We start from the raw sequence: 20,848 nt of genomic DNA, 5'->3' as shown, positions 1-20,848 counted from the left end.
CTAAAGATGATTTTCCAACTAAGAGCTTGTATTTTGTTTCCGCTCTAAGATAGATCTGCTTACTCATAAGTTCTTTCTTCATTTTTAATGAGGGACAGCAATTAAAAATTAATAAGGTTTATTTAGCCCAAACCAGCCATTTCTGTGAACCTTTGCACTATTATGCTTATTGCGCTATTTTTAATAGTAGCACCTTAGACAATTTTTACAAAGAAATTTCATTTGCTTTGTCAAATGATATCTTCTGTGAAATGACAGAATGGAGTTCTTTGTTTCACAAGAGTAAAACAACAGTTTCCTCTGGAGGTGATTTTCTTGAATTTTTTTCCTCTCAGCCTTTCCCAGTATGCTTTTGAAAGAGATTGATAGTTTACTCCCATTCATGTAAATTGCTTTTTCTCTCTACCTGCAAGAGTAGAATTCAAAGGGAAGCAAAAAGCCATATATCAGTACATCTTGTTTAGCAAATTTTAAATCACAATAAGAATTTGCTTTATTAGGGTTTTTTCTGATTAAGATGCTTGGTCCCATTAATGGGTTTAAAATACATAAGAAAGTGAAATTTTCCTGTTTTGATGCCTAAACTCATATGTTTAACTAATTTTGAATGTGGTCTGTGGCTGTTCAGACTTTCAAAATCTTATTTTTCTTTTGTATCTGTGTTTCTAGATGCACACACAAGCAAAAACCTGCAGAGTGATTCACGGTAGCAAAGCCTGTTTTTTAGGGATAGACCACTTCCTCTACATACTACTGTTGAGAGAGAGGTCAGTGCAAAGCAGCAGAGTAAGAGTAGGAAGAAACAAATGACAAAGGTAGAAAAGAAAAATGAAAACTTCCACATAAATTAATATTTTTATCTGTTAAAAACAACTATCAGATTTAAAACTCTGAAGTGTCAATACTTTACTACAAATACCAAAACCTACCTGTATCCTGTAGGCACACTGAAATTCCAAGGCAAGCATAAAAAGTGAATTTACCTTGGAGTAAAAATATTGCCCTTGTCTACCTGGAACTCGATGTCAAATAATCAAGGTGCTTCTGAAATATTTCCAGTCACCTATTGAATGTGTTGGTGGCTCCCAGGTTCTAACTTGACTTGTCATCTCTAGTAGATATGCCGAAAGGATGAAGCAGAAAACTGACTTCTTGTGATATGGAAATAGAAAAGAGTGAGGGGAAACAGGATCTAGTGGGACTTCTGTAAGAAAATAGGTTGCATTTGCAAGACGCAGATAAACATAGTTTGTTGATTTCATGTTGTTCTTTGCCTTTTCCTTACTTTGAGAAGTATGGAAATTCTGTTCTCACAAAGCTTCACAAAAAGGCAGCTTTGAGAAAAACCCTATTCCTTTGTGAGCTGCTCCAAAACCCACTGGATGCAGGACTAGCAGAGTCTGGGCAAGTGGGTTTGATCTTTTGACACCATAGGCAATCATGTCTAAGCTTTTCAGAAAAGGATCAAACTCTGTTTTAGGATTGTTTTGTGAAGTTACAGAAAAGCTCTTTCATCATTTGTGAGTGAAAAAGAAATTGTTATTTGATGCTTTACTGAGCAAAACCAGTATTTGTCCAAATTCAACACTCCTGGTTTCATCGTTGCAGCAGGGACAAAATCCTAGCATTCTTACTGGAAGTGTTTGTTCTTTATAGAATTTGTGTGTATGCATGTGCCTGTTTATTGCTAAGATGCTCAACTTACAAATTTTAGTTTACCAAATGTTTTGATTTCTGTCAGTGTGGGTTTTTTCAGTACCTCATTAAGTAGTTAATTGTAATCCAAGACTCTTCCCCATTTAACTCACCACATTTCTGTTCAGGTTGCCAACATGTTTCTTTCTTTAGCTTTGTGATGGGTGCACAGCTGTTGTATGACCAGGACCAAGACCATGAATTTCAAACCACCACATTAACTGTGTAATCTTGGCTGCATTTGGAAACCATTGAAAATATAAATTTCAAATTCCCAGCTATGAACACTCCTGATTTTGAGAAATATGGGGTTTTTTTAAGATATTGTGATTGACACTTTGTAGTAAGGGAAGATGGTCTCAAGATTCAGAGACCACGCAGAGGCTGTGGATGTGTGCTCTGTTCCCAGATTCCTTTGGAGACTTTGGCAAACTTCAGTTTCTGCTTTAGTTCTCTGGTCACAGTGACCGTGATGATGATTGCTCTCCCAGATCTCACCCCATGATTTCAGTCTCTAGAGTGCAAACTCCTAAGACTTCTTCGCTGCTGTTTCTTCATCTGTAACACAGAGCCCTTGTGTTACTCGCGGCCTCAGGAAATACTAAAATATAAATTATTTTAAAATTATCTGCATGTAAACTGCACATACTGTTTATTAAATAACTAATAGGATAACAGAGATGAGCTTAACCAGAAGCTCAGATGAATGCTGGGTTCTGTCCAAAACCTAAAATAATTATAGTCTTTCCACTGTGGGTGTAACTAACATTTGAAAATACATATACACAGGATTTGGCTTCGGGTTTGTCGTTTAATTTTTATTCTTGACCACACTGCAGTAGCCCCAAAAGACCCTATATAAGAAATAATATGTAACGTGAATTACTACTTCTTGCCTCCTGACAGCAAGATCAATAAAAGCAGCATGACAAAAGTAATTTTCGGATCTTAGTGGAGCTGTGTGTCCTAGAAAAAAATGTTCACTGTTATGTTGAGCATCCACAGCTTGTTTCTTAAAGGAAAAAAAGGAAATTTTTCATTTATGGGGTTAATTCCCTTAGAGGCATTTGGCCAACTTGGAGCTTTTGGATTTTGAAGAGTTAAGCCTGGATACACGGGCATTACTTGATTGCATTTCTGTTTGTAGGATGTGGCAAGTTTTATTAAATACTCAGCTAAGCCATGGATAAATGTGACTGGGAATAAAAGGAGCTTCAAGGTGAAGGTTTGGGTTACAAATCTTTATGTTGAGTATTACATCACTATGTACCAGAGATATTGGAATATCAGGCTTTGACTCAACCTGTGCTTGGAAGTGTATGCCGGGTGCAGACTTGTGATGCACATCACGTTTTATTTCTGCAGTATTATCCCCCAGCATGGAGGTATTTGATTAGAGTTTTTGTTTGGCTTTGGCTCAGCTGAGCCTAACTTCTACTTGGGACAAAAGGATTTGAAAAATTTGATATCTAGATTATTTTGGTATACAATTGCTTAGGGAGTGATGCAGAACCCAGGCGAATTAATGGTTTGATTCCCCCTGACTGCAGCAGTCAAGGGGTGTGTGGGGTGCGTGTGTGGTGGGCTTGAACTCGTTTTAGAGGTAAAAAAAGGTAAAGCGTGTACATAATAGCTGCTTAGGATATGTTGAAGTCTCCTTTGAGGATAGAGTGCAGCTATTTACATGATTTAGTCTAACAATATCGTCACATAGCTTGGTGCTGGTGTCTGCACTGACAAGGTGAAAAAGTACACTTGTAATGAATAGCTCCTCTCATCACTGATTCAGTGTTGGCCTTTTTTTTTGTTGTTCGATGTTCTGTCTTATTAACGACGCATAGAACATTTAATTAGGGCGCCGCGAGAGCGCTGGCAGAGCGTTTCTGCGGCAGCTCCGGGGTGCCGGTGCCGCGCAGCCCTGTGAGGCGAGGCGCGCGCTTCCCGCCTTCCCGCCCCGCGGCCCCCCCGCCCCGCGGCCTTACCTCAGGCGGCCGGGCCGGGGCCCGGGGCGGGCAAGGCGGGGGCCGGGCCGGGGCCGTCGCTCGGCGGCAGGTGTGGGCAGAGCCGCAGCCGCGCAGCCCGCGCCGGCCCTGCCTGGATGTGCGCGGTGGCGGAGGCGGCGCCCGGCTGCGCGCAGGGTCCCGCCATGGCCCTGGCTTTCTGCGGCGACGAGGGTAACTCGACCGCCTACAACGTGGACCACGGCGTGCTCAACAACGGCTGCTTCGTGGACGCGCTCAACGTGGTGCCGCACGTCTTCCTGCTTTTCATCACCTTCCCCATCCTCTTCATCGGTGAGTGCTGGCGGGTCCGCCTCGCCCTGCCCTGCCCTGCCCTGCCCTGCCCGCGGCACCCGCCGCCTTGTTTCCTGCGCCCGCGGGTTTCCCTCAGCGGCGCTGCGGGTGCGGTGCCCCCGCCGCTGGCCCGGCCTGGCCTGGCCGTGCCGCCTCTGCCGCGCTGCGGGGCCGTTCGGGCGCCGGTGCTGAGGCTGCTCGGTGCCTGCCGGTGCCCGGTGCCCGCCGCCGGGGCCGCCCGAGGCGGGGCGGCCGGCGGGCGGGCCCCCGGGTGCGGGGCGGGCTGGGGGAGGCTGCGGGGTTTGCCAGCAGATTGTGACTGGCAGCGCGGGAAGCAGAAATAAACGTGCTGTTAAACACCAGAAAAGCTGGTCAGTCAGCCTTAGGTTATCCGTTCGCGTTCCCTGCGGTTGCGGAGGGGTCCCCGCAGCCGGGCAGCGCTCCTCGTTACCGGCGGCGGCCGGGAGGGTGCCCGGCTGTAACGCGCCCTGTCTGCAGCGGGTGCTTCGTGCTGACATAAAACTGGGGTTACCGGCAGGTGGCCCGGTGGCTTAACACATGTGGCTGTCACTGCTCCGAGTGGGGCTCTCCTCAGCCTGCTCTGCCCTCCCGACATCACTGGGACCGGCTGCCTGAGGTAACGCTCATTCTCTGGAGCATAAAAGGGCCGGTGCAGAAATAACAGCACAACTGTTAAAACGGGGTCAGCTGGAGAACTGCGTAGTAATTGGTAATTGCTGTTCATCTGGCTTTTCTTAGTATCGCTATTTTTTATCTAGATCGAGAGAACAAGTTACTTCAAAAAAAAAAAGTTAAGGTGTAAATGCTTCAATTAAATGTATTGAAGCAAAGATAAAATAGCATACATATTATAGTGTTTGTGGATATGTGTCAATATGTTCAATTGTTGTTTGTTTGTCTGTTAACATATTTGAAAAACATTTAATGCCTGTAATTCATAGTTGCTAAAAGTATAGGAATTTAAGGCTGTGTCCTGTTTGCGTTGTTGATTTTATTCCATATGAAGTAACTAGCACATCGTTCTGAAAATATTCAATCACAAGCATATTTAACAACACAGTTGTGTTAACTTCAGTAAAGTGGTTTCTTTTATGCATGCTTTTCCATATGCAGGAGCTTTGTATGTCACTCTTGCTGTTTAAGAAAGCTCTTCATAATTTTCTTTTCCTGTTTAGGATGGGGGAGTCAGAGTTCCAAAGTACATATACATCATAGCACATGGCTTCATTTTCCTGGCCACAATTTACGCTGGATACTGACATTTATCCTCTTGTTTGTTCTGGTGTGTGAAATTGCAGAGGGCATAGTGTCTGATGGGTAAGTGTGTGTCCACCTTCTCCTGATAGCACTGAGCATTTTAAAGGTCTCAGGGTAGGTATTTCTTCCCTGTATAAATTCTCATGGGGACCATATTCCTTGTGGTTACGAACATGCAATCTGTATTCTTGGTGATTAACCTACCGACCTTGTATCAGAAATTCCATAGACCTTGCCAAGTTATGTACACACGCACAAATGACCTTAATCTTTTTTAGTTCAGCTTAATGACAGTATCTTTCCAAAGAGTAATCATAGATAAATCCTAACAATTCAAGCAGATGGTGACATTTTTGTGATATGTTTTATGTCCAACAACCCAGTCCCACAGTCCTTACTCAGGCAGAACTCCCATGTGCACAGTAGGTCACACTGTTCCCCCACAGAGTTCTGTTCATCTTATTAAAAGGAGTGGATCTACTGGGCCTTATCTTATACCCCGTAGAGTTTCTTTTGGTGTTTGTGCAGTACTTAGGATTGTTACCTTGAGCAGAGCAGCTCACAATGTATAAGCCATGATCTATCATCTGTTACTCAATTTAGGATGTCTTTAAACAGTGATCTGTGGGGAAAAAATTATTCTAAGTGAAACAAGTGATACCAGAGAGCAATTTATTATGAAAAAAATAAATGTTGTCTAACAATGATTATGATCCTCTTTCTCTAAAGACAGGTCTGGTTTTTGTAACTTATGAATTTGCAACCCAAAGGTTATAAAGTTGAAGCTTATCGTTAAATAGAACAAAACCTCTCAGTTTAGCCATCTATATAACAACTCTCCACCAACCAGCATGACAGGCATTGCAGTATTCTGCTGTAGAAGCTGATATCATAATTATTATTATAACTTCCTTTAAACATATATAAATAGGATGTTTCTCAGTGCCAGTTTTTTTAAAAAGGGATTTTTCTCATGCTTATTCAGAGTTATCAGGGTGTGGGATGCTCAGAGCGAAATCTCCTGCTATGAGTTTTCTTTTTTACTTTGCTCTTTAGCAGTTCCTCTTATTCTGTTTATTTGCTATTTAACTTGACTCAGAATGCTGTTGTTAAGTAATAAGTGTCACCTGATGAGAATCAAAGCTTCTAGCAATATTGGGGGAGTGCCAGCCCACAGTCGTGCCTCCTGAGCACTCCAGAGACTAGTGAGTGCTCCAGTGAATAATAGCAGATTTTGAGACTCATCAGCTTTCTAAGACCAAAATGGATCATGTTGGTAAGTCCTTTTAACAGCAGTTGAGTGAAAAAGTGCCAGCGATAGAGGCAGCCTGTTGGAGATAAGTTACATTCCATCAACTTCTGTCTGTGAAATAAATTTTAGAAAACCCTCATACTCTTGCAGTGTTCACCTACTGAAGCTTAGGCTATCTGAAGAAATCTCTTCCTATTGGTTGTTTTTTCTTGCTGAGGTTTCAGCCCTGGTGTACAAAAAACCCTGGCATTATAAGAATTCAGGGGCTGGAGAAACTTTTCTCATTTTGCTGTATACACATACAACTCATTGTCAACAAGAGGGAGTTAAGACTTCATGACGCAGGTTGTCAGCATAGTTGCAGTCAGCTCTGCAGAGTTCATCACAATGTCTGTGTGAGGGAGGGCTTTCCTTTCCTAGTGCAGGTGCAGGAAGTGGTCCTCCTGAGTTCCTACGGACCTGTTAGATATTTGGGATATTCTGCTTTCAGACATGTCCCATCCTGTAATGATCTCCAGCACCCTGACAGCACAGCCCCTTTTGTCTCTTTAGACAACACAAAGGTAGCTTTTGCTGCAGCAAGAACAAATCCAGAGATGCTAATTTATTTTCTGTGAGGTTTAGAGGGCAAGGTGTGAGTGTCCCTGAGTGTTTGCATCCTTAAGACTTCCTCTTGGTGCCTCTTCTCCTTGAGTTGTTTGGAGACAGAGGGAATTGTACCTTTTGACAGCACAGGGATGCTCCATTACTTTTGTGAAAGAAATAAAAGGGGAGGAGAAGAAGGTGGCTAATAAGAGGAATGACGGGGCGGGGCGGGGGGGGGGGGCGGGGGAGAGAGGGAACACAATTCTACCTACCTCTGCACAAACCAACAACATAGCTCAAAATTTTCCATATACCCAAAGGCTGTAGTTGGCAGGACCCCCTCCACTGGTACTTGAAGCAAAGTGTCAGGAGAGTTTTGCTTTATATAACAAAATTTAAGGCTATATGATTCTGTTGTAGGTTTTGTTTGTTGGCTTGCAGTCACTGAAAACAGAACTCAATTCCTGTGCTGTGGTGCTGTTCCTTCTCCCAAACTGGAAAATCAAAATGAAGCGTTTCTATAGAAAATCTTAAACTGTGCTGTCATTTGGTCTTATTTACATATTTTGATGGACAGCTCCCAAACTAGTTTAGCTTAAATTAACTTTTCTCATTTTGGAGCTGAACTGCTTATCCTGATTTAAAGAATGTTCCAATTGATTTCAGTATGAAATAGGAGTACACACATTTCATTTTCAGCATGGGAGAAATTTGGAATCCAACTGTGATTTAGGAGTATAAATTCAATTGAAAATCGGTGAGCTTTACACCCATAAGTCATTCTAGAAAATCCTACTTCAGGACTGAGTACAGGATACAATTCATAAATTTAAAGAAAAACATTTAAATAGCTAAAAGGGTTTGATTTTAATAGATGTTCACTTTTTTCTTTTTAAGGGTTTCAGAATCACGACATTTACACCTGTACATGCCAGCTGGGATGGCGTTCTTGGCGGCCATCACATCAGTTGTCTATTACCATAATATCGAAACATCCAATTTCCCGAAGCTGTTAATTGGTATGTCTCAACTTACAAGGCTTGGAAGTGTGACAGTGATGCTGTGTGTCTGATCATTCTGTGACGGGTTGTTCCAGTCTCAGTGCTAGCTTGTATGGATAAAGCTTTATCTATATTCTGGTCTGCTGGTTGCCATTACCAGACTAATTTCTGAGTTTTCCTGGAACAGTTAATTTTAACTTCTAATAGTCCTCTGTGTGGTGTTCTTGGGGATCCAATGGGCCAAAGGCTTCTCTAGGAAAAATAGATTTGCGGGAGAGATAGCTATCCAGTTCTTAACCCTAAAAGCTATCCAAATCCCCCTGCTTGTCAACAATGTTACATTTAAGCGTGATGAAAAATTGAAGCCATCTCCGTGTGTGTGGTCTATTAAAATATGCACAGAGTCAAGGGAAATGAAGGACATGACTGACTTTCCATATGACCCTGGATATGTTACTTTGCCTGCTTGTTCTGGCTTCCTATTCCTAAAACTCCCTTTGTAAACGGCTTTAAGCCTTTTGAATGGAAACTGCTATGTATAAGAACTACCTAGAATACTATATATTTTCTGCCAGATTCTAAGTAAACTGTAGCTAACTATAGAAAATCCATTACTGCTGACAGTCATGAAGTTGGTGATGTATTCTCTACTGTTTAAGTAGATTGCAGACTGTGGATGTATACATGTTTATTCATCCTGTGTCAGCTGTTATTTCTTTGGTGGTCCTGGCTCATCAAATTTTGTTTGAGCTGGTCTTCTGTATTAGTGGATCCTGCTAAGATTTGTCTTGTGTCATTGTAGCTCTGTGTATCAAAGCTCTGTTCTAGTTTTTGTCAGGTGATAAAAAGTCAGTAACAGCTGTATTTGAGAAAGCTTTTAAATACTGAAGATTATTTTGAACTGTAAGTAAGCATCTTCTGCAGAAGGAGCTTGTAAGTCCTGTTAAAAAAAAAAGAAAAAAGTCATTCCTCTTCAAAAATTTCAGAATTTGATCCAGGCTTCACAGGCTTTAGGTCTTCTTGTTTGAAATTGCTTTTCTTCTTGTTCCCCTCTTTTAAGGAGGATCTTTTTTGTCTTTTATAACCAGGTGGGGTCATTTGGTTTTTGTTTTTATAAGTCAACACAGTCTATTTAACACCTTCTTACAGGACTAGATGTTATGTCTCAGGAAAGCATTGGTAGCCTGTTACAATTACCTGTGGAAAGCAAGCACTGATTTTCTTGGAGGGTTTTTTTTTTGTTGTTATTGCAGATGTATAATGCAGTGTTTAATAATTCAGTGTTGCTACTGCGTTCCCATTGTTAAGTCATTGAGAAGGGCAGCACCGACTTAGAGCTGGTAGTTGATTATCCTTTTTTGTGTAATTCCTTCTCTGTAGATTTCTCTTTTATGATAATTTTGTTCAGTACTTAGAGCACTGATGCTGGGTAAGCTCTGAACAGTACTTGAATTGTAAACAGTTATACTAGTGAATGCTAACAAGTGTTATCGATAATGAAGTTCATAATTACGAATTCTCATTTTGTAAGAATTTCTAAGGAATAGACTCCTTTAGAAAATCTAATCTTAATAGCTAACTCTTCTGCAAAAAGGAATATCAGACTGCCACAGTCTTTTCCGCTTGGTTGGTCTGATTTAAATTTTAGTCTAAAGTCTTCATAAGCTGATGGTCTTTGATTTTTATTTAATTTGTTGACTTTGTTTTTCTTTTCACTGTTCTGTGTGTTTAAGAGGATGTAAGACAGACATCTCTGGAAGTGTCCATCCTTTATTCTTGACTGCACACATTTAATGTTACCTAACTGTGAGGATTGTCATCTATCAATGTTGATTGCAGCTATTCTGTATTGACACCTGAGACTAAGCAATGATAATTTTATGGGAATTTGCCCAGTGTGAGACAGTTAAATTATACCTATACTCAGCCATCAACCCACTAGAGTGCAGTGTGGCCATGAAGCAGCTTTCTTTTAGAGCCTTATACAAATGAAGTAGTGAGAACCATGAGGACAAGCTTAAGTTGGTGATAAACCTTTTACTGAGTGTGTAAGGAAGGAAATGGAAAGAGTTCTTTGTTAATAAAATGTTGTAGAGAAGGTCTAATATTACACACACAGAGAGACAGAGAAAAGTAAATTACCTATGTGATGACTTGTGCTACTTCTGAGTGTCAGTGAAGTTCCACCTAACTACAGGGTATCATCTGCCTCAGCTGTAGGATCGATTCCTGCGCTTGCAGAGAGTTGGTAGCCGTATAAAGCAAAGGCTAACAGAGCCTTATCCAAGATTTACTAAATCCACCTGGGAAACTCTCATTGGTGCAGTGCAGAAGACCCTTAAAGTTCTGCTCATTAATTCTGAACAGAATAAAATGTTCCAATCCTGTGAAACTTTGAGATGGTTTCTTTTTAAAAAAATGTTTTTCCACTCTGTACCTTAAAAACACCGAGCCTGTTTGTAGTTCTTCATAAACGAGCAAGAGGCAGATAACAGACCTGAGGATTAGTATGTTCCCTTGGGATAATGCAAGACAAGGATGCAAAGTTCCCATATTGCTCCTGCCTTGCACCTTTATGCCCAGGCTGTTGGCTATTTTGATGTAGTCATTCTTATTATCTGGTACTAAAAAAAGTTCACAAGGTTTGGAATACTTATTATCTGAAGCTAATGATTGAGTCCAGGGTCCCAGTTGAGTGTCCAGACTATTGAAACACTTTGATGTGGTCTAAATCTGTTTTTCTCTGCATGTTTTTGACCTGTAATTGTATTTCAATAAAGATAGCTTTTCCAGTGTAGCTCTGTATACCAGGGGACTCTTGTAATAATGCTAATTGTGGTGCTTTTTTGCACGGTGTTGCAAAATGGATGCATAATGGTTGTACAGTTTAGCAGGACATATTTTAGAATAGTTTTCATACTGAATTTGGAAAATCTGCTAGCTTTCTTGACATTCAGAATATGTAATTGAATGGTAGCATCTGATTGCACTATTTTTTAAGGTAGTTTTTTTTTTTTCATAGATAAATAAACCTCAGAAATTAAACAGGAGAAAATTATGAAATAACAATAGGACTTTGAGTTTTTAAACTGAAAGGAATATTGGTATGGGAACACATGAATCTTTTTGTTTCAGAAAATTGTCTTTTCTTTAACCCATCTTAATTATAGGACTGCCTTACCATTCCTGACAGTAAGCTAGTTTGTTAATTTAAATTTCTTGGAGCTCGGCATTGTAATTTATTGTTTAAAAAGGAAATTCCTGTTATTGTATAAAAATAAAGCTTATTGTTTGGTACACAAAGTACCTCTCAAAACAGACACAAGTTAATAAATCCTATTCAGTTAAGTGCATGATTTTTTTAGATCTTGGGCTTAATCCCATAACAGTTTTGAGTTTCACATCACTTGATTTTCAGCAGTCTGGTGCCAGGTGAGAATTTACACCCTGGTGTTGTAGGTTGAGGTAGCTTACATGGCCCAAGAAAAAGCAAGGTCCTTTAGGCTGTAGGCATGTATAATATATCTAAAGCAATCAAGTAGATTAAAGCATGCCTCTGTGGTCTGATCGCTAGGTGGTTCAGGCCTGTGGAAGTTCTTGATGATCATTTCTAGAAACTCCCAGCCAATATCCACTCACCAGACAGATGATAAAAACACAGATTAAAAGAAAGAGCCATAACTGTATTTTCCCAGAAGCCTTATCTTGAGGGGCCTGAGAACGTCTGCCTGATTTAGATTATATACACTTGTATTCAAAAGAAAGAAGATAAATATGTTCAAATGTTTCTAGTAGGTATGGTAGCAGGAGGTCAGTTAAATGTTGTGCTTGGCACTTTCTAATACTTCTTAGATAAAAGATAAATCAGTGTCCTAATAAAATACTAGTAATAAAAAAGGTCATATAGACCTTTATTTACATCCTAAATAGGAGAATGGCTTTGCTGGTTACTATTTCTAATTCCAGGAGCTCTACATAGCTACCAGTTGGGTTGGTGGTTTTTTTAGGTGTGCCCTGCTGGTGCAGATTTTCGGTGTGCAATTAAGTCCTCTTTAGCTTGAGAAGGATGTGTTCTCAGCCTGTTATAAGAATGAGACAAAACACAAGGATTAAAAGATAAAAGTGGTTAGGAGTAGAACCATGTGGAATGTTTTCTTGGATGAAGTGGGATTTTAGTCAGACACATGGCAAATAGGAGGGAATAGTGCCTCAAAGGTAGGAAGCAGTCCGAAGCAGGATGAGGAGATTAGATTTGATGCAGTTTAAATTGGGAAGATGGTAGGAGGCCTCCCATAAGAAGGGATTCTGTAAGTATGTCTCTTAAATCCTCTCTGCAGCTACATCAGCCGCTAAAATACAGTGCTGAAACACCTGACCTCTTAGTGCTTTCTTCTTAGAAACTGGCCTATTAATTTTAGAGGAAGATTGGCAAATGTCCTAATGCCCAGTACTCCTGGACTGTTCCATTTACTGCCCTCATTTAAATGAGAATTTTGAAATTGATTTCCATAGAAGCAGGATTGGCAGCTCCAGGTCCCACGCAGACTCTCCATGTTGAATCTCGTTTTGCTTGGAAAGGGTGGCCCCACAGTACATCCCCACATGGCTTTCTGGGGTTTCTCTGGGTAGCTGGAACACCACAAATTCTTTGGAATTTTTGCAAGTTCCTGATGATTAATCTGTGTTTGTGAGATTTACTGTTGGTACTGTCTTGGTTGAAGACTTGCTCTGGTGTTGCAGCAAGGTGCTCAGAAGGCATATCCACGTTTTTCTTGGCAGCTAAAGCACATTCCAGCTGTTGCACCATGGTAGATCCAGCAGCAATGAAAGATTAATGTAAAAGACTGTAACCCTAGGAGGTATTTCCTTAAGAATGGGGAACAGGAGCTGGTTTATGGTGTGATGAATAGCATGGAGAGTGTTTCCAAATCATCAGATCTTACTGCAGGGTTTATTTACCTATAACTGACACTAGCATGAGCACTTTTAGACAAGTTCAGTAGAACTCTAAAAAGCTCAAGTTGTATAGTTGTATTCTACGAGCGGCAGAACATCCTTCCTTGATGTGCCTGTGTATCTGCGTTATAAATTACATATATGGAATTTGCACTGAAAAATAGAGCAGTAGCAGTTTGGAGGGAATATTTTAATATCTGTTTCTGCGTAATCCCAGAGATCTGCAGGGGGAACAAGATCAGTTTCCTTCAAGCCAAACTCACAGCAGTCTTGTAGCATTAACCAAATTTGAAGAGCATCATTCACAGCCACCTTCATTTGTGGAGCAACGCCTTCTCTTGAACTTACCATGCGGATGCATGTTTACAACAGATGGAAGCTTCCTTCAGTAGACTTCATCTTGTGAAACTTTCCCAATATCACTAAATCTAATAGGAAAGGAATTTGGAACTAGCATTATCTTAATATTTTTATGTTTGTGAAATTGAATTAGGCTTCTGTTCTGACATGAGAAAGGCCAATCTAGTTTTATGTATTCTTGCTGCATTCCTTCTGAATGAATATTTAATACTGCTATTGCATATTTTTGCAACTGTGGAACTGATTTACTTTTTTTCCCCCCCCCTCCCCCTCCCTACAGCATTGCTCTTCTACTGGACTTTAGCTTTCATAACTAAAACCATCAAATTTGTCAAGTTCTGTGATAATGGGGTTGGATTTTCTCAGCTTCGATTTTGCCTCACAGGACTCCTCGTTATTCTATATGGAATGCTACTAGCTGTAGAAATCAATGTCATCAGGGTGAGGGTAAGTTAGTATCATAGAAGTCTCCTGTGTTTTTTTGTTGTTTGTTTTTTTATTCCCCCTTCTACATACGTAGTATCACATGCATTTCAAAGGAGAAATAGAAAAAAGTTAGAAATAGAAACATATTTGAGCCAGATGAATCCATAATTTCAAAAAATTCCAGACTCCGTTGTAGTTAAGGTTTAATCTTATTTGATTATTTGATTAAATAAATCTTATTATGATTTACAGTTTCAGTCATCAGAAACAAATATTTCTGAAGCAATGAAAGTCTGGGTGAAAGGAATAGTCTGCTCTGTCAGAGAATGGCTTAGACACACAAATAATAGCTCTCATTTTCCAGAAGGCAATCACAAGAAGTGATTTATTGGGGCAATTGGGGTTGCTGTCTAGCCTCCTAATTGTTTGTGTGTGTTTTTTCCGGTGTGGTGTCTGCATTCATAATCCGAACTAAGAGATTGCTTTGGAGACTGTTGGATAGATAAATGCCAAGGTTTTTCCCTTCACCTGTCCCTCACTTAACTGTGCGGAGAAATTAAACTTAAGTCTCAGGGTGGAAAGGAACCTTTTCCATGTAAATTCTTTTACTCTTTTCCTCACATTAGTATATGAACTCTTTCACATTGCTGAATGCATTATTGGAGTTTCCTCTATCACTTATTTGATCTTTTGTGATTTTCCTGGGGGATTTTGTGTGTCTGTATGTTTATTTGACAACTTAGGACAAAAATATGTCTAAAAGCAGCCTTTTCAGTAATATTTTTGAAAGAGGAATAAAAAATTCAATGCTGACGTTGAGTATTTGTCATGAATGAAAAACAGTGGATTGGCTTGTGCGAAAAGAGAAATTCAAATGTGACATGGGAGAGATTTTGCTCATAAACCTCCTCATAATAGAACTGCATAATTAAATGAGATCTAATCACTGTGGGGTTACAGGTCACAAAGAGGAATAAAAAAAATGGTCACTAGCTGTTATAATATTTTTTCATGTCATATTTGTTTGGTTTAATTATTAAAGGATGTCATTGATGCATAGAATTCAGTATGGATTTTTTTACTGCTGATTGTGTCTGTGGCAGAGTTTAGAGTGCCAGGCTTGTTGCTGCAGCTGCTGAAGGAAGGGATTCGGATGCATGGAGAGTTGGCCACTGCGGAGGAGGAGGAGGGGTGGGGAGAAAAATAAGAGGTGAAGTCTATGCTAGCAGAAACAGCGGACATGGGCCTCACTTTCTTTTCTCCTGCCTTCCCCATCATCCTTTAGACAGAAGATTTGACTTTCAGACCCAGCTTTACCTTCTCCTTTCCTTTCATTGTTCCCCATGTTCCTCGAGATGGCCATCCCCAACCCCATCACCATTTGTTCTACAATCTGTGAATTGTTTCTCTAACTATGGTTAGAGAAAAGGTAGCAGAGACGCATGTCCAGAAATCCTACTAAGATTAGTAGGATTTAGATACAGTCATGAGCAGACACTGAATGAAATACGTGATTGAGTACTTTTCAGAAAGGAAAGGTATGGTTTTAAGAGGCTTTGTTTTTCGTTCCCAAGAACGTGTGATGTCTGAAAAAGTTATGTCTTGACAACAGGAAGACATCAGCAGTCTGCCCTCGCTCTTTTGGCATTTAAGCCAATGAAAACATTTGTTAGTGCCATACACACTCTTTAGTTCAGTGGTTTCCCAGATCCATCCAGGACAGTACAGGTAGCTTGTTCTGAGCTAAGTGTGAAGCAGTGTGCTGTGGAAGATGAGTCACTGTGACAGCCTCAGGACTGTACCTAAGCTAGGATGTCCCGTGTTGCACTGTCTGAAACTCAGAACAAGAGGCTGGGGCTGCATTATTTGAAATGTATGGTATTTTTTTTTAACAAGTATGCAGATTTGTACCCCATAAACAAAGTAACAGTGACTGTTTAGGATGATTTATTTCTAGATAGAATGCTTCTGATTTTCCTCAGTACCTGAGGAAACTGGATTGCTATGTTGGTTGGATCTGAATGCCTAAGTTCCTCAAGTACTGTTAAGAAACCAAAACAGGTTGATTGTCTGCAGTGTCCTTTATCTCTTAGCTATTCTTTGTGGTCTTGTATTTTCTGTGTTAGTGTTACTTTTTGGGTATTTTTCTGAATTTCAGAGGTATGTTTTCTTCAAAACTCCTAAAGAAGTTAAACCTCCCGAGGATCTCCAGGACCTTGGTGTTCGATTCTTACAGCCATTTGTGAATCTGTTATCCAAAGGAACATACTGGTGGATGAATACATTCATCAAGACTGCCCATAAAAAACCAATAGACTTGAAAACCATAGGCAAGCTTCCCATTGCTATGAGAGCTCTGACCAATTACATTCGCCTTAATGAGGCCTTTGAAGCACAGAAGGTATGCAAAGCGTGGAATTATGTCTGCTTACTCAGTGCTTGTGCTTTCCGTTACTTTTTATGCTATAAGCATGATATAAAATTATATAAACAGACATTATGCAAATGAAGTATCCATTAGCTTACCTTTACATATATGAAGAGATCAAATACTCAGTGGTACCTCGTACAAATAACGAAATTACTCTACCCAAACATTCATGTCAAACACATTACTGGTTTAACACGTGTAAAATGCATATGGCTTTTATTTTGATGTGCAAAGTAATTACAAACTGTATTCACCGAACACCATTATTGTTCTTCTTAATAAGACCCTGGAATCATTCAGTTACGGAGTCAGTTTTAATGAGGCCTCACAGGACTATTTTTTTCCATGTTACTTCAGTTACAGTTCATCTGTAGGAGATTCGTCAGCTCAAATTCTGTTTGACTGCCTGGTGGGAGCTGCGTTTTTTCAGGATTTTAAGACAAGTCTTTTGCATCCTTCTAAAAAACATGTACGTTTCCAGTCTCTATGTTCACAGGAAAACAAAACCTGTCAGTTCCCTCCCTCTTTCTTTTTTTTCTCCCCCAGCAAGCCACAAACACCACACTTATTTGGTCCTTATTAAAGGCTGGAAAGCAATCATGGTTGTTTTGTGAAGCAGAGGAGAGTAGAAATTACTTTTTTGTTCTGACTTTATAAAAATAAGTGAAAAAATGGTTGTCATTCCTGTGCTTGTTTAGCGCAAATTTTGCACAACTGGTTGTCAATGAATTAAAGCAGGGATAAAAATACCAATCATTTATCACATCTGAGGTTGATGTATGACATAATCCTTACTGATATTTTTATTATTACTATTATTCTGAACAGAACAGAAGGTCGTCATCTCCACAAGGATCCAGATCAATTTGGCGTGCTCTCTGCTGTGCTTTTGGAAGACCCTTACTTCTCAGTAGCACGTTCCGTATTCTGGCTGACTTGCTTGGATTTGCTGGTCCACTCTGCATCTCTGGGATTGTTCACAATGTTGGAAAAGGAAATAACACCATCCGCCCACAGGTACTGTCAAAATGTCATAAAAATAGAAGAGTCAAAAAAGTAATGCTATGACTACGTATTATTTGGCCTCAGTAAAGGAAGCAACTCGGTGATGTATTTGTGAGTGCTAGAAATGACAGTATGTATGTATTGCCTGTTATCCACTTTTATACCTTGATGGGGAGCAGAATATGTTACCCACGCATCTAGTCAGGCTTGCATTCTGGAAAATAACTTCATTCAAGATAATGAAGTGGATCCAGAATCCCACTAGTGTCATAAGGGTTTTACGTACAGTCTTGAGTAGAGATTGAATCAAGCACATTACTGAGTGCTTTTTGGAAAGGAAAAAGTGTGTTTTTAAAAGGCTTGGCTTTTCATTTCCAAAAACAAGCACTGTCTAAGAGGATTAAAGCAGATCTTTGTCATCACAGTAAAATGCCAAGTAATTTAACTGTGACAAAGAATTCCCACTAGTGTCTTTGGGGAGGTTTGTTTTGAAAGATCAACTGAAGCATTTTTAAAGGATGCTACTTAAATGAATATTTCCCAACAAGAAACATACATGCTTTCTAATTAACTTTAAAAAAAAAATTAAAAAAAAACCCAGAAAGCAGATGACTGGGGAAGCATCTTCTCAATTGTAAGGTGTGGTCACTCAGGCTGAATTTCTATGAGAAAGACCAATTTATTTCTGCAGCTTATAGACCCATTCACTCAAGTACACTTTGGATTAGGTCCACTGTAAATACTGAAATACATCAGATGCATTGCAGAAAATTTGACAAAGGACCAGGCTAAATTTAGTTGTTTACAGTCCTTATCCTAATATTTGGAAACTTTAATATAGCAAGTAGATTCAATGGAAACCAGTTAAAGCAGGAAATGAAAAAATTAAGGCTATAGGGCTATGTTGCAGCAAAGTACTGTGGAAGCTTTTGAGCTCTGCTTCTTGATAATTTGGAGTGGCGTTTCAGCAGAAATTATACTGAATCACAATTTATGGATTATCCTATTTAATTTTCCTATTAAGCTGTCAGCTAGTGCTTCTCTGTGAAGAAAGCTCAGTTCTGGTCCGGATAGGCCATTCAACAGAGCCTCATCCAGCCTTGCCAGCATCACTGTGTCTAGCTAAGTGGTAGCCTTGTCATTGTCGTCATTTACGCCATTTGGGATCACCTATCAGCAAAATTCATTGGCGGTGATATGAGTGACTGGTAAGGGTGTATTTTACCTTCGCTAAAAGCTCTTCAAGAGGCTTGTCCTTCTGTTTCGGCCTGGTTTGTACACACTGGTTTTCTGTTAAGAGGCTAATTACATTTGCAAGTTGCTTTTCCTGGATTAAATTAAGTGTCTTTATAAAATGTGTTCAAATCATCTGTAAACAGATGGAGGTGTTGAGGAGAACTCCCACGTGTATGCACACACCTAGCCAACTGGGTCTACTTTGGAAAAAATATAGCTCTACTGCTAGGAACATTATATTTTTACTTGTAATGACTCATAAAAAGGAGAACCATGCCTTATTGTTTGTTCCTGAGAGGTGTGAGAAAGAAGCCTCTAAAACACTCAAGGCAAAGATGAGTTGGGGGAAAACATTGTTTGTGTCTGATGTGCTGCTGAGTTTGAAAACACTGGAAGGAATTGCCATACAGTGGGACAGAAACAACACGCAAAGCAAGCTGTGAGGACAGCAGTGTCTTTTACCCGTTCATTAAAGTGACATTTCTTCACTTTAAATAGGTTAGCTTGAGATGTTGTGGTGAATTAACTGTATCTTTCAAACTGCAATTCTGTTTGTGAAATTGAAGGCCAAGAGATAAATCCCAAGATACAATATTTGCTCTGTTCTTCAGGCTCTTTGTGACAGATACAAACTACCAGGGAGCTGGAACTCTGAGGTCACGTGGGTGTCAGGCAGTATTAGCTGCTTTAGTTAGTGCTGCGGTTAGTCAGAGCACAACAGTGTCTTAAATTCTGTCACGCTCTTCATGTTTATTTATAACTCTAGTATCAATATTTATGACCACCCCGGAACATTCTTTTGACATGAATTTCTCTGAGTGTTAATCATTTCACATCAAGGAAGAGACTGACAGAATGATAACCTTTATATTTTTGCTGGTAGCATCTTCCACATTGCAATGTTAGGATTAGCAGTTCCAGTATTAGGAATATCTGCTGACATAACACATTCAAATGGTACACCAAACCTAGAGACTCATTATTTTAAAATCTCTAGAAGTCATAGGTCCCAGTGTAGCAAAAGGCCCAGTACTGACATTTAAGACTGTATGAGTCTCGGGTCTTTAAGAATTTAAATAGTGGCCTTTTGCTCAGCCTTTTACTGGTTAGAGCCTACTGACACTTAAAAGTGGTATTATCCTGAGGTCGTCAGGGAGGTGGAACACTGAATGTCCCCAAAATCATTTCTGAAAATAAAATATCTAATTATTTCCATCAACTTATCAAGGTTATTTGCTTTATAGGGGAAAGGTTCAGCAGATAGCTAATTATTTCCTTAAGTTTCTTGCAGGCTGACAAGTGTACTTAGATAACTATTGTAGTTAAAACACATAGATGCTCAGTAACTCTGTAAACCATAATGGCCTAATAATGCATCTGAGACTTGGCAAACGTCTCGGTGCTTTCACCACGTATGTGTGTGATGTTTATGTATGTATTTTATATTTTCAAGTCCTCCTTGCAAGTGAGTACCTTAAGAAAAACAAGAATATTCATCTTACTTTTCCTTCTTGTTTCTCTATTATATAATGTTTTGATGTGAATCAACACTGCACCAAAATCTCATTGCTAGAAGAGCATGATTTGTGTAAAAAAAAAAAAAATTGTGTAAAAAATTATATTCTTTTACATACAGTAAGAAGTGGTATTAGGTGCAGTGATTAGCAGTACTAGCCAGATGTATATGTAGGACAGCACTGAAATTGTTCTGTTTCTATTACTGCCTTTGATATAATAAAGCACAATCTGTAACCTTCATGGTTCGTGATTGTGATAATGCTCTAGCTTTTCTCTTTGCTGTCATGTTAGTATCTTTGACGATCGTGATCTCCCAGTGTTAGACCCATATGTTGTTCTAGCTTTGCCTTCATAAGAAGTTTTTTGTAGTTTTTCATGTTAGAAATGTATCACTTTTTCCTGGATGACACTGTATTGAAATAAAAAGAAATCCCAGTGAAAAACTGCTAAAATAATAGCTGACTTGAGAAAGGGTAACATAAAGGGGAGATTCTCACTGTTGCAAGTTTAGAAGATGTCTGAAGTGAAAACATCACAAATGTAAATGATCCTGGATTTCCCTGAATGTGCTTTTTCTTTTCTTTGTTGTCTTTTTTTTTTTTTCCTGCAAAACACCAAGTTTTGCAGTTACAGTGCTTCGCATTCTGCTTTGTATTGGAGTGTATATACACTGCATGGGAAACAACAGGTGACTCGTAAACACTGGGGCAGTTCTTCCACCTCACTTGTGCCTAATACTTCATGCTTATTAGCATAAATTTTAGAGTCTGAAAGATCAATTGGATGCATCTAACTGGCCATGGACTTGACC

The 20,848-nt window shown here is 39.7% G+C and overlaps 1 protein-coding gene across 8 annotated transcripts in view; it reads left to right on the top strand.

The window, feature by feature from the left end:
- Window positions 1-3,665: 3,665 nt before the first annotated feature.
- ABCC8 (ATP binding cassette subfamily C member 8) overlaps window positions 3,666-20,848 on the top strand; it is a gene marked incomplete at its 5' end in the record, with an annotated part of 82,373 nt that continues 65,190 nt past the window's right edge. For 2 of the 8 annotated variants that reach the window (XR_013930884.1, XM_080405477.1), the window contains 6 exons: window positions 3,666-3,989; window positions 5,186-5,327; window positions 8,002-8,123; window positions 13,702-13,868; window positions 16,006-16,248; window positions 17,107-17,295. Coding sequence is in view for 7 of the 8 variants with exons in the window: in XM_080405477.1 (XP_080261603.1) it covers window positions 3,794-3,989; window positions 5,186-5,327; window positions 8,002-8,123; window positions 13,702-13,868; window positions 16,006-16,248; window positions 17,107-17,295 (1,059 nt within the window). Of the gene's footprint in view, window positions 6,544-8,001; window positions 13,873-16,005; window positions 16,249-17,106; window positions 17,296-20,848 lie in introns of all 8 variants that reach the window. The other 6 variants (XM_080405476.1, XM_080405479.1, XM_080405480.1 and 3 more) reach the window with 6 other exon arrangements.

This window comes from Falco punctatus (assembly GCF_963210335.1).
Source record: "Falco punctatus genome assembly, chromosome: 10".
Taxonomy (NCBI): Eukaryota; Metazoa; Chordata; class Aves; order Falconiformes; family Falconidae; genus Falco; species Falco punctatus.
The sequence above is the reverse complement of the archived record's forward strand: the minus strand, read 5'-3'. Positions and strand labels throughout refer to the sequence as shown.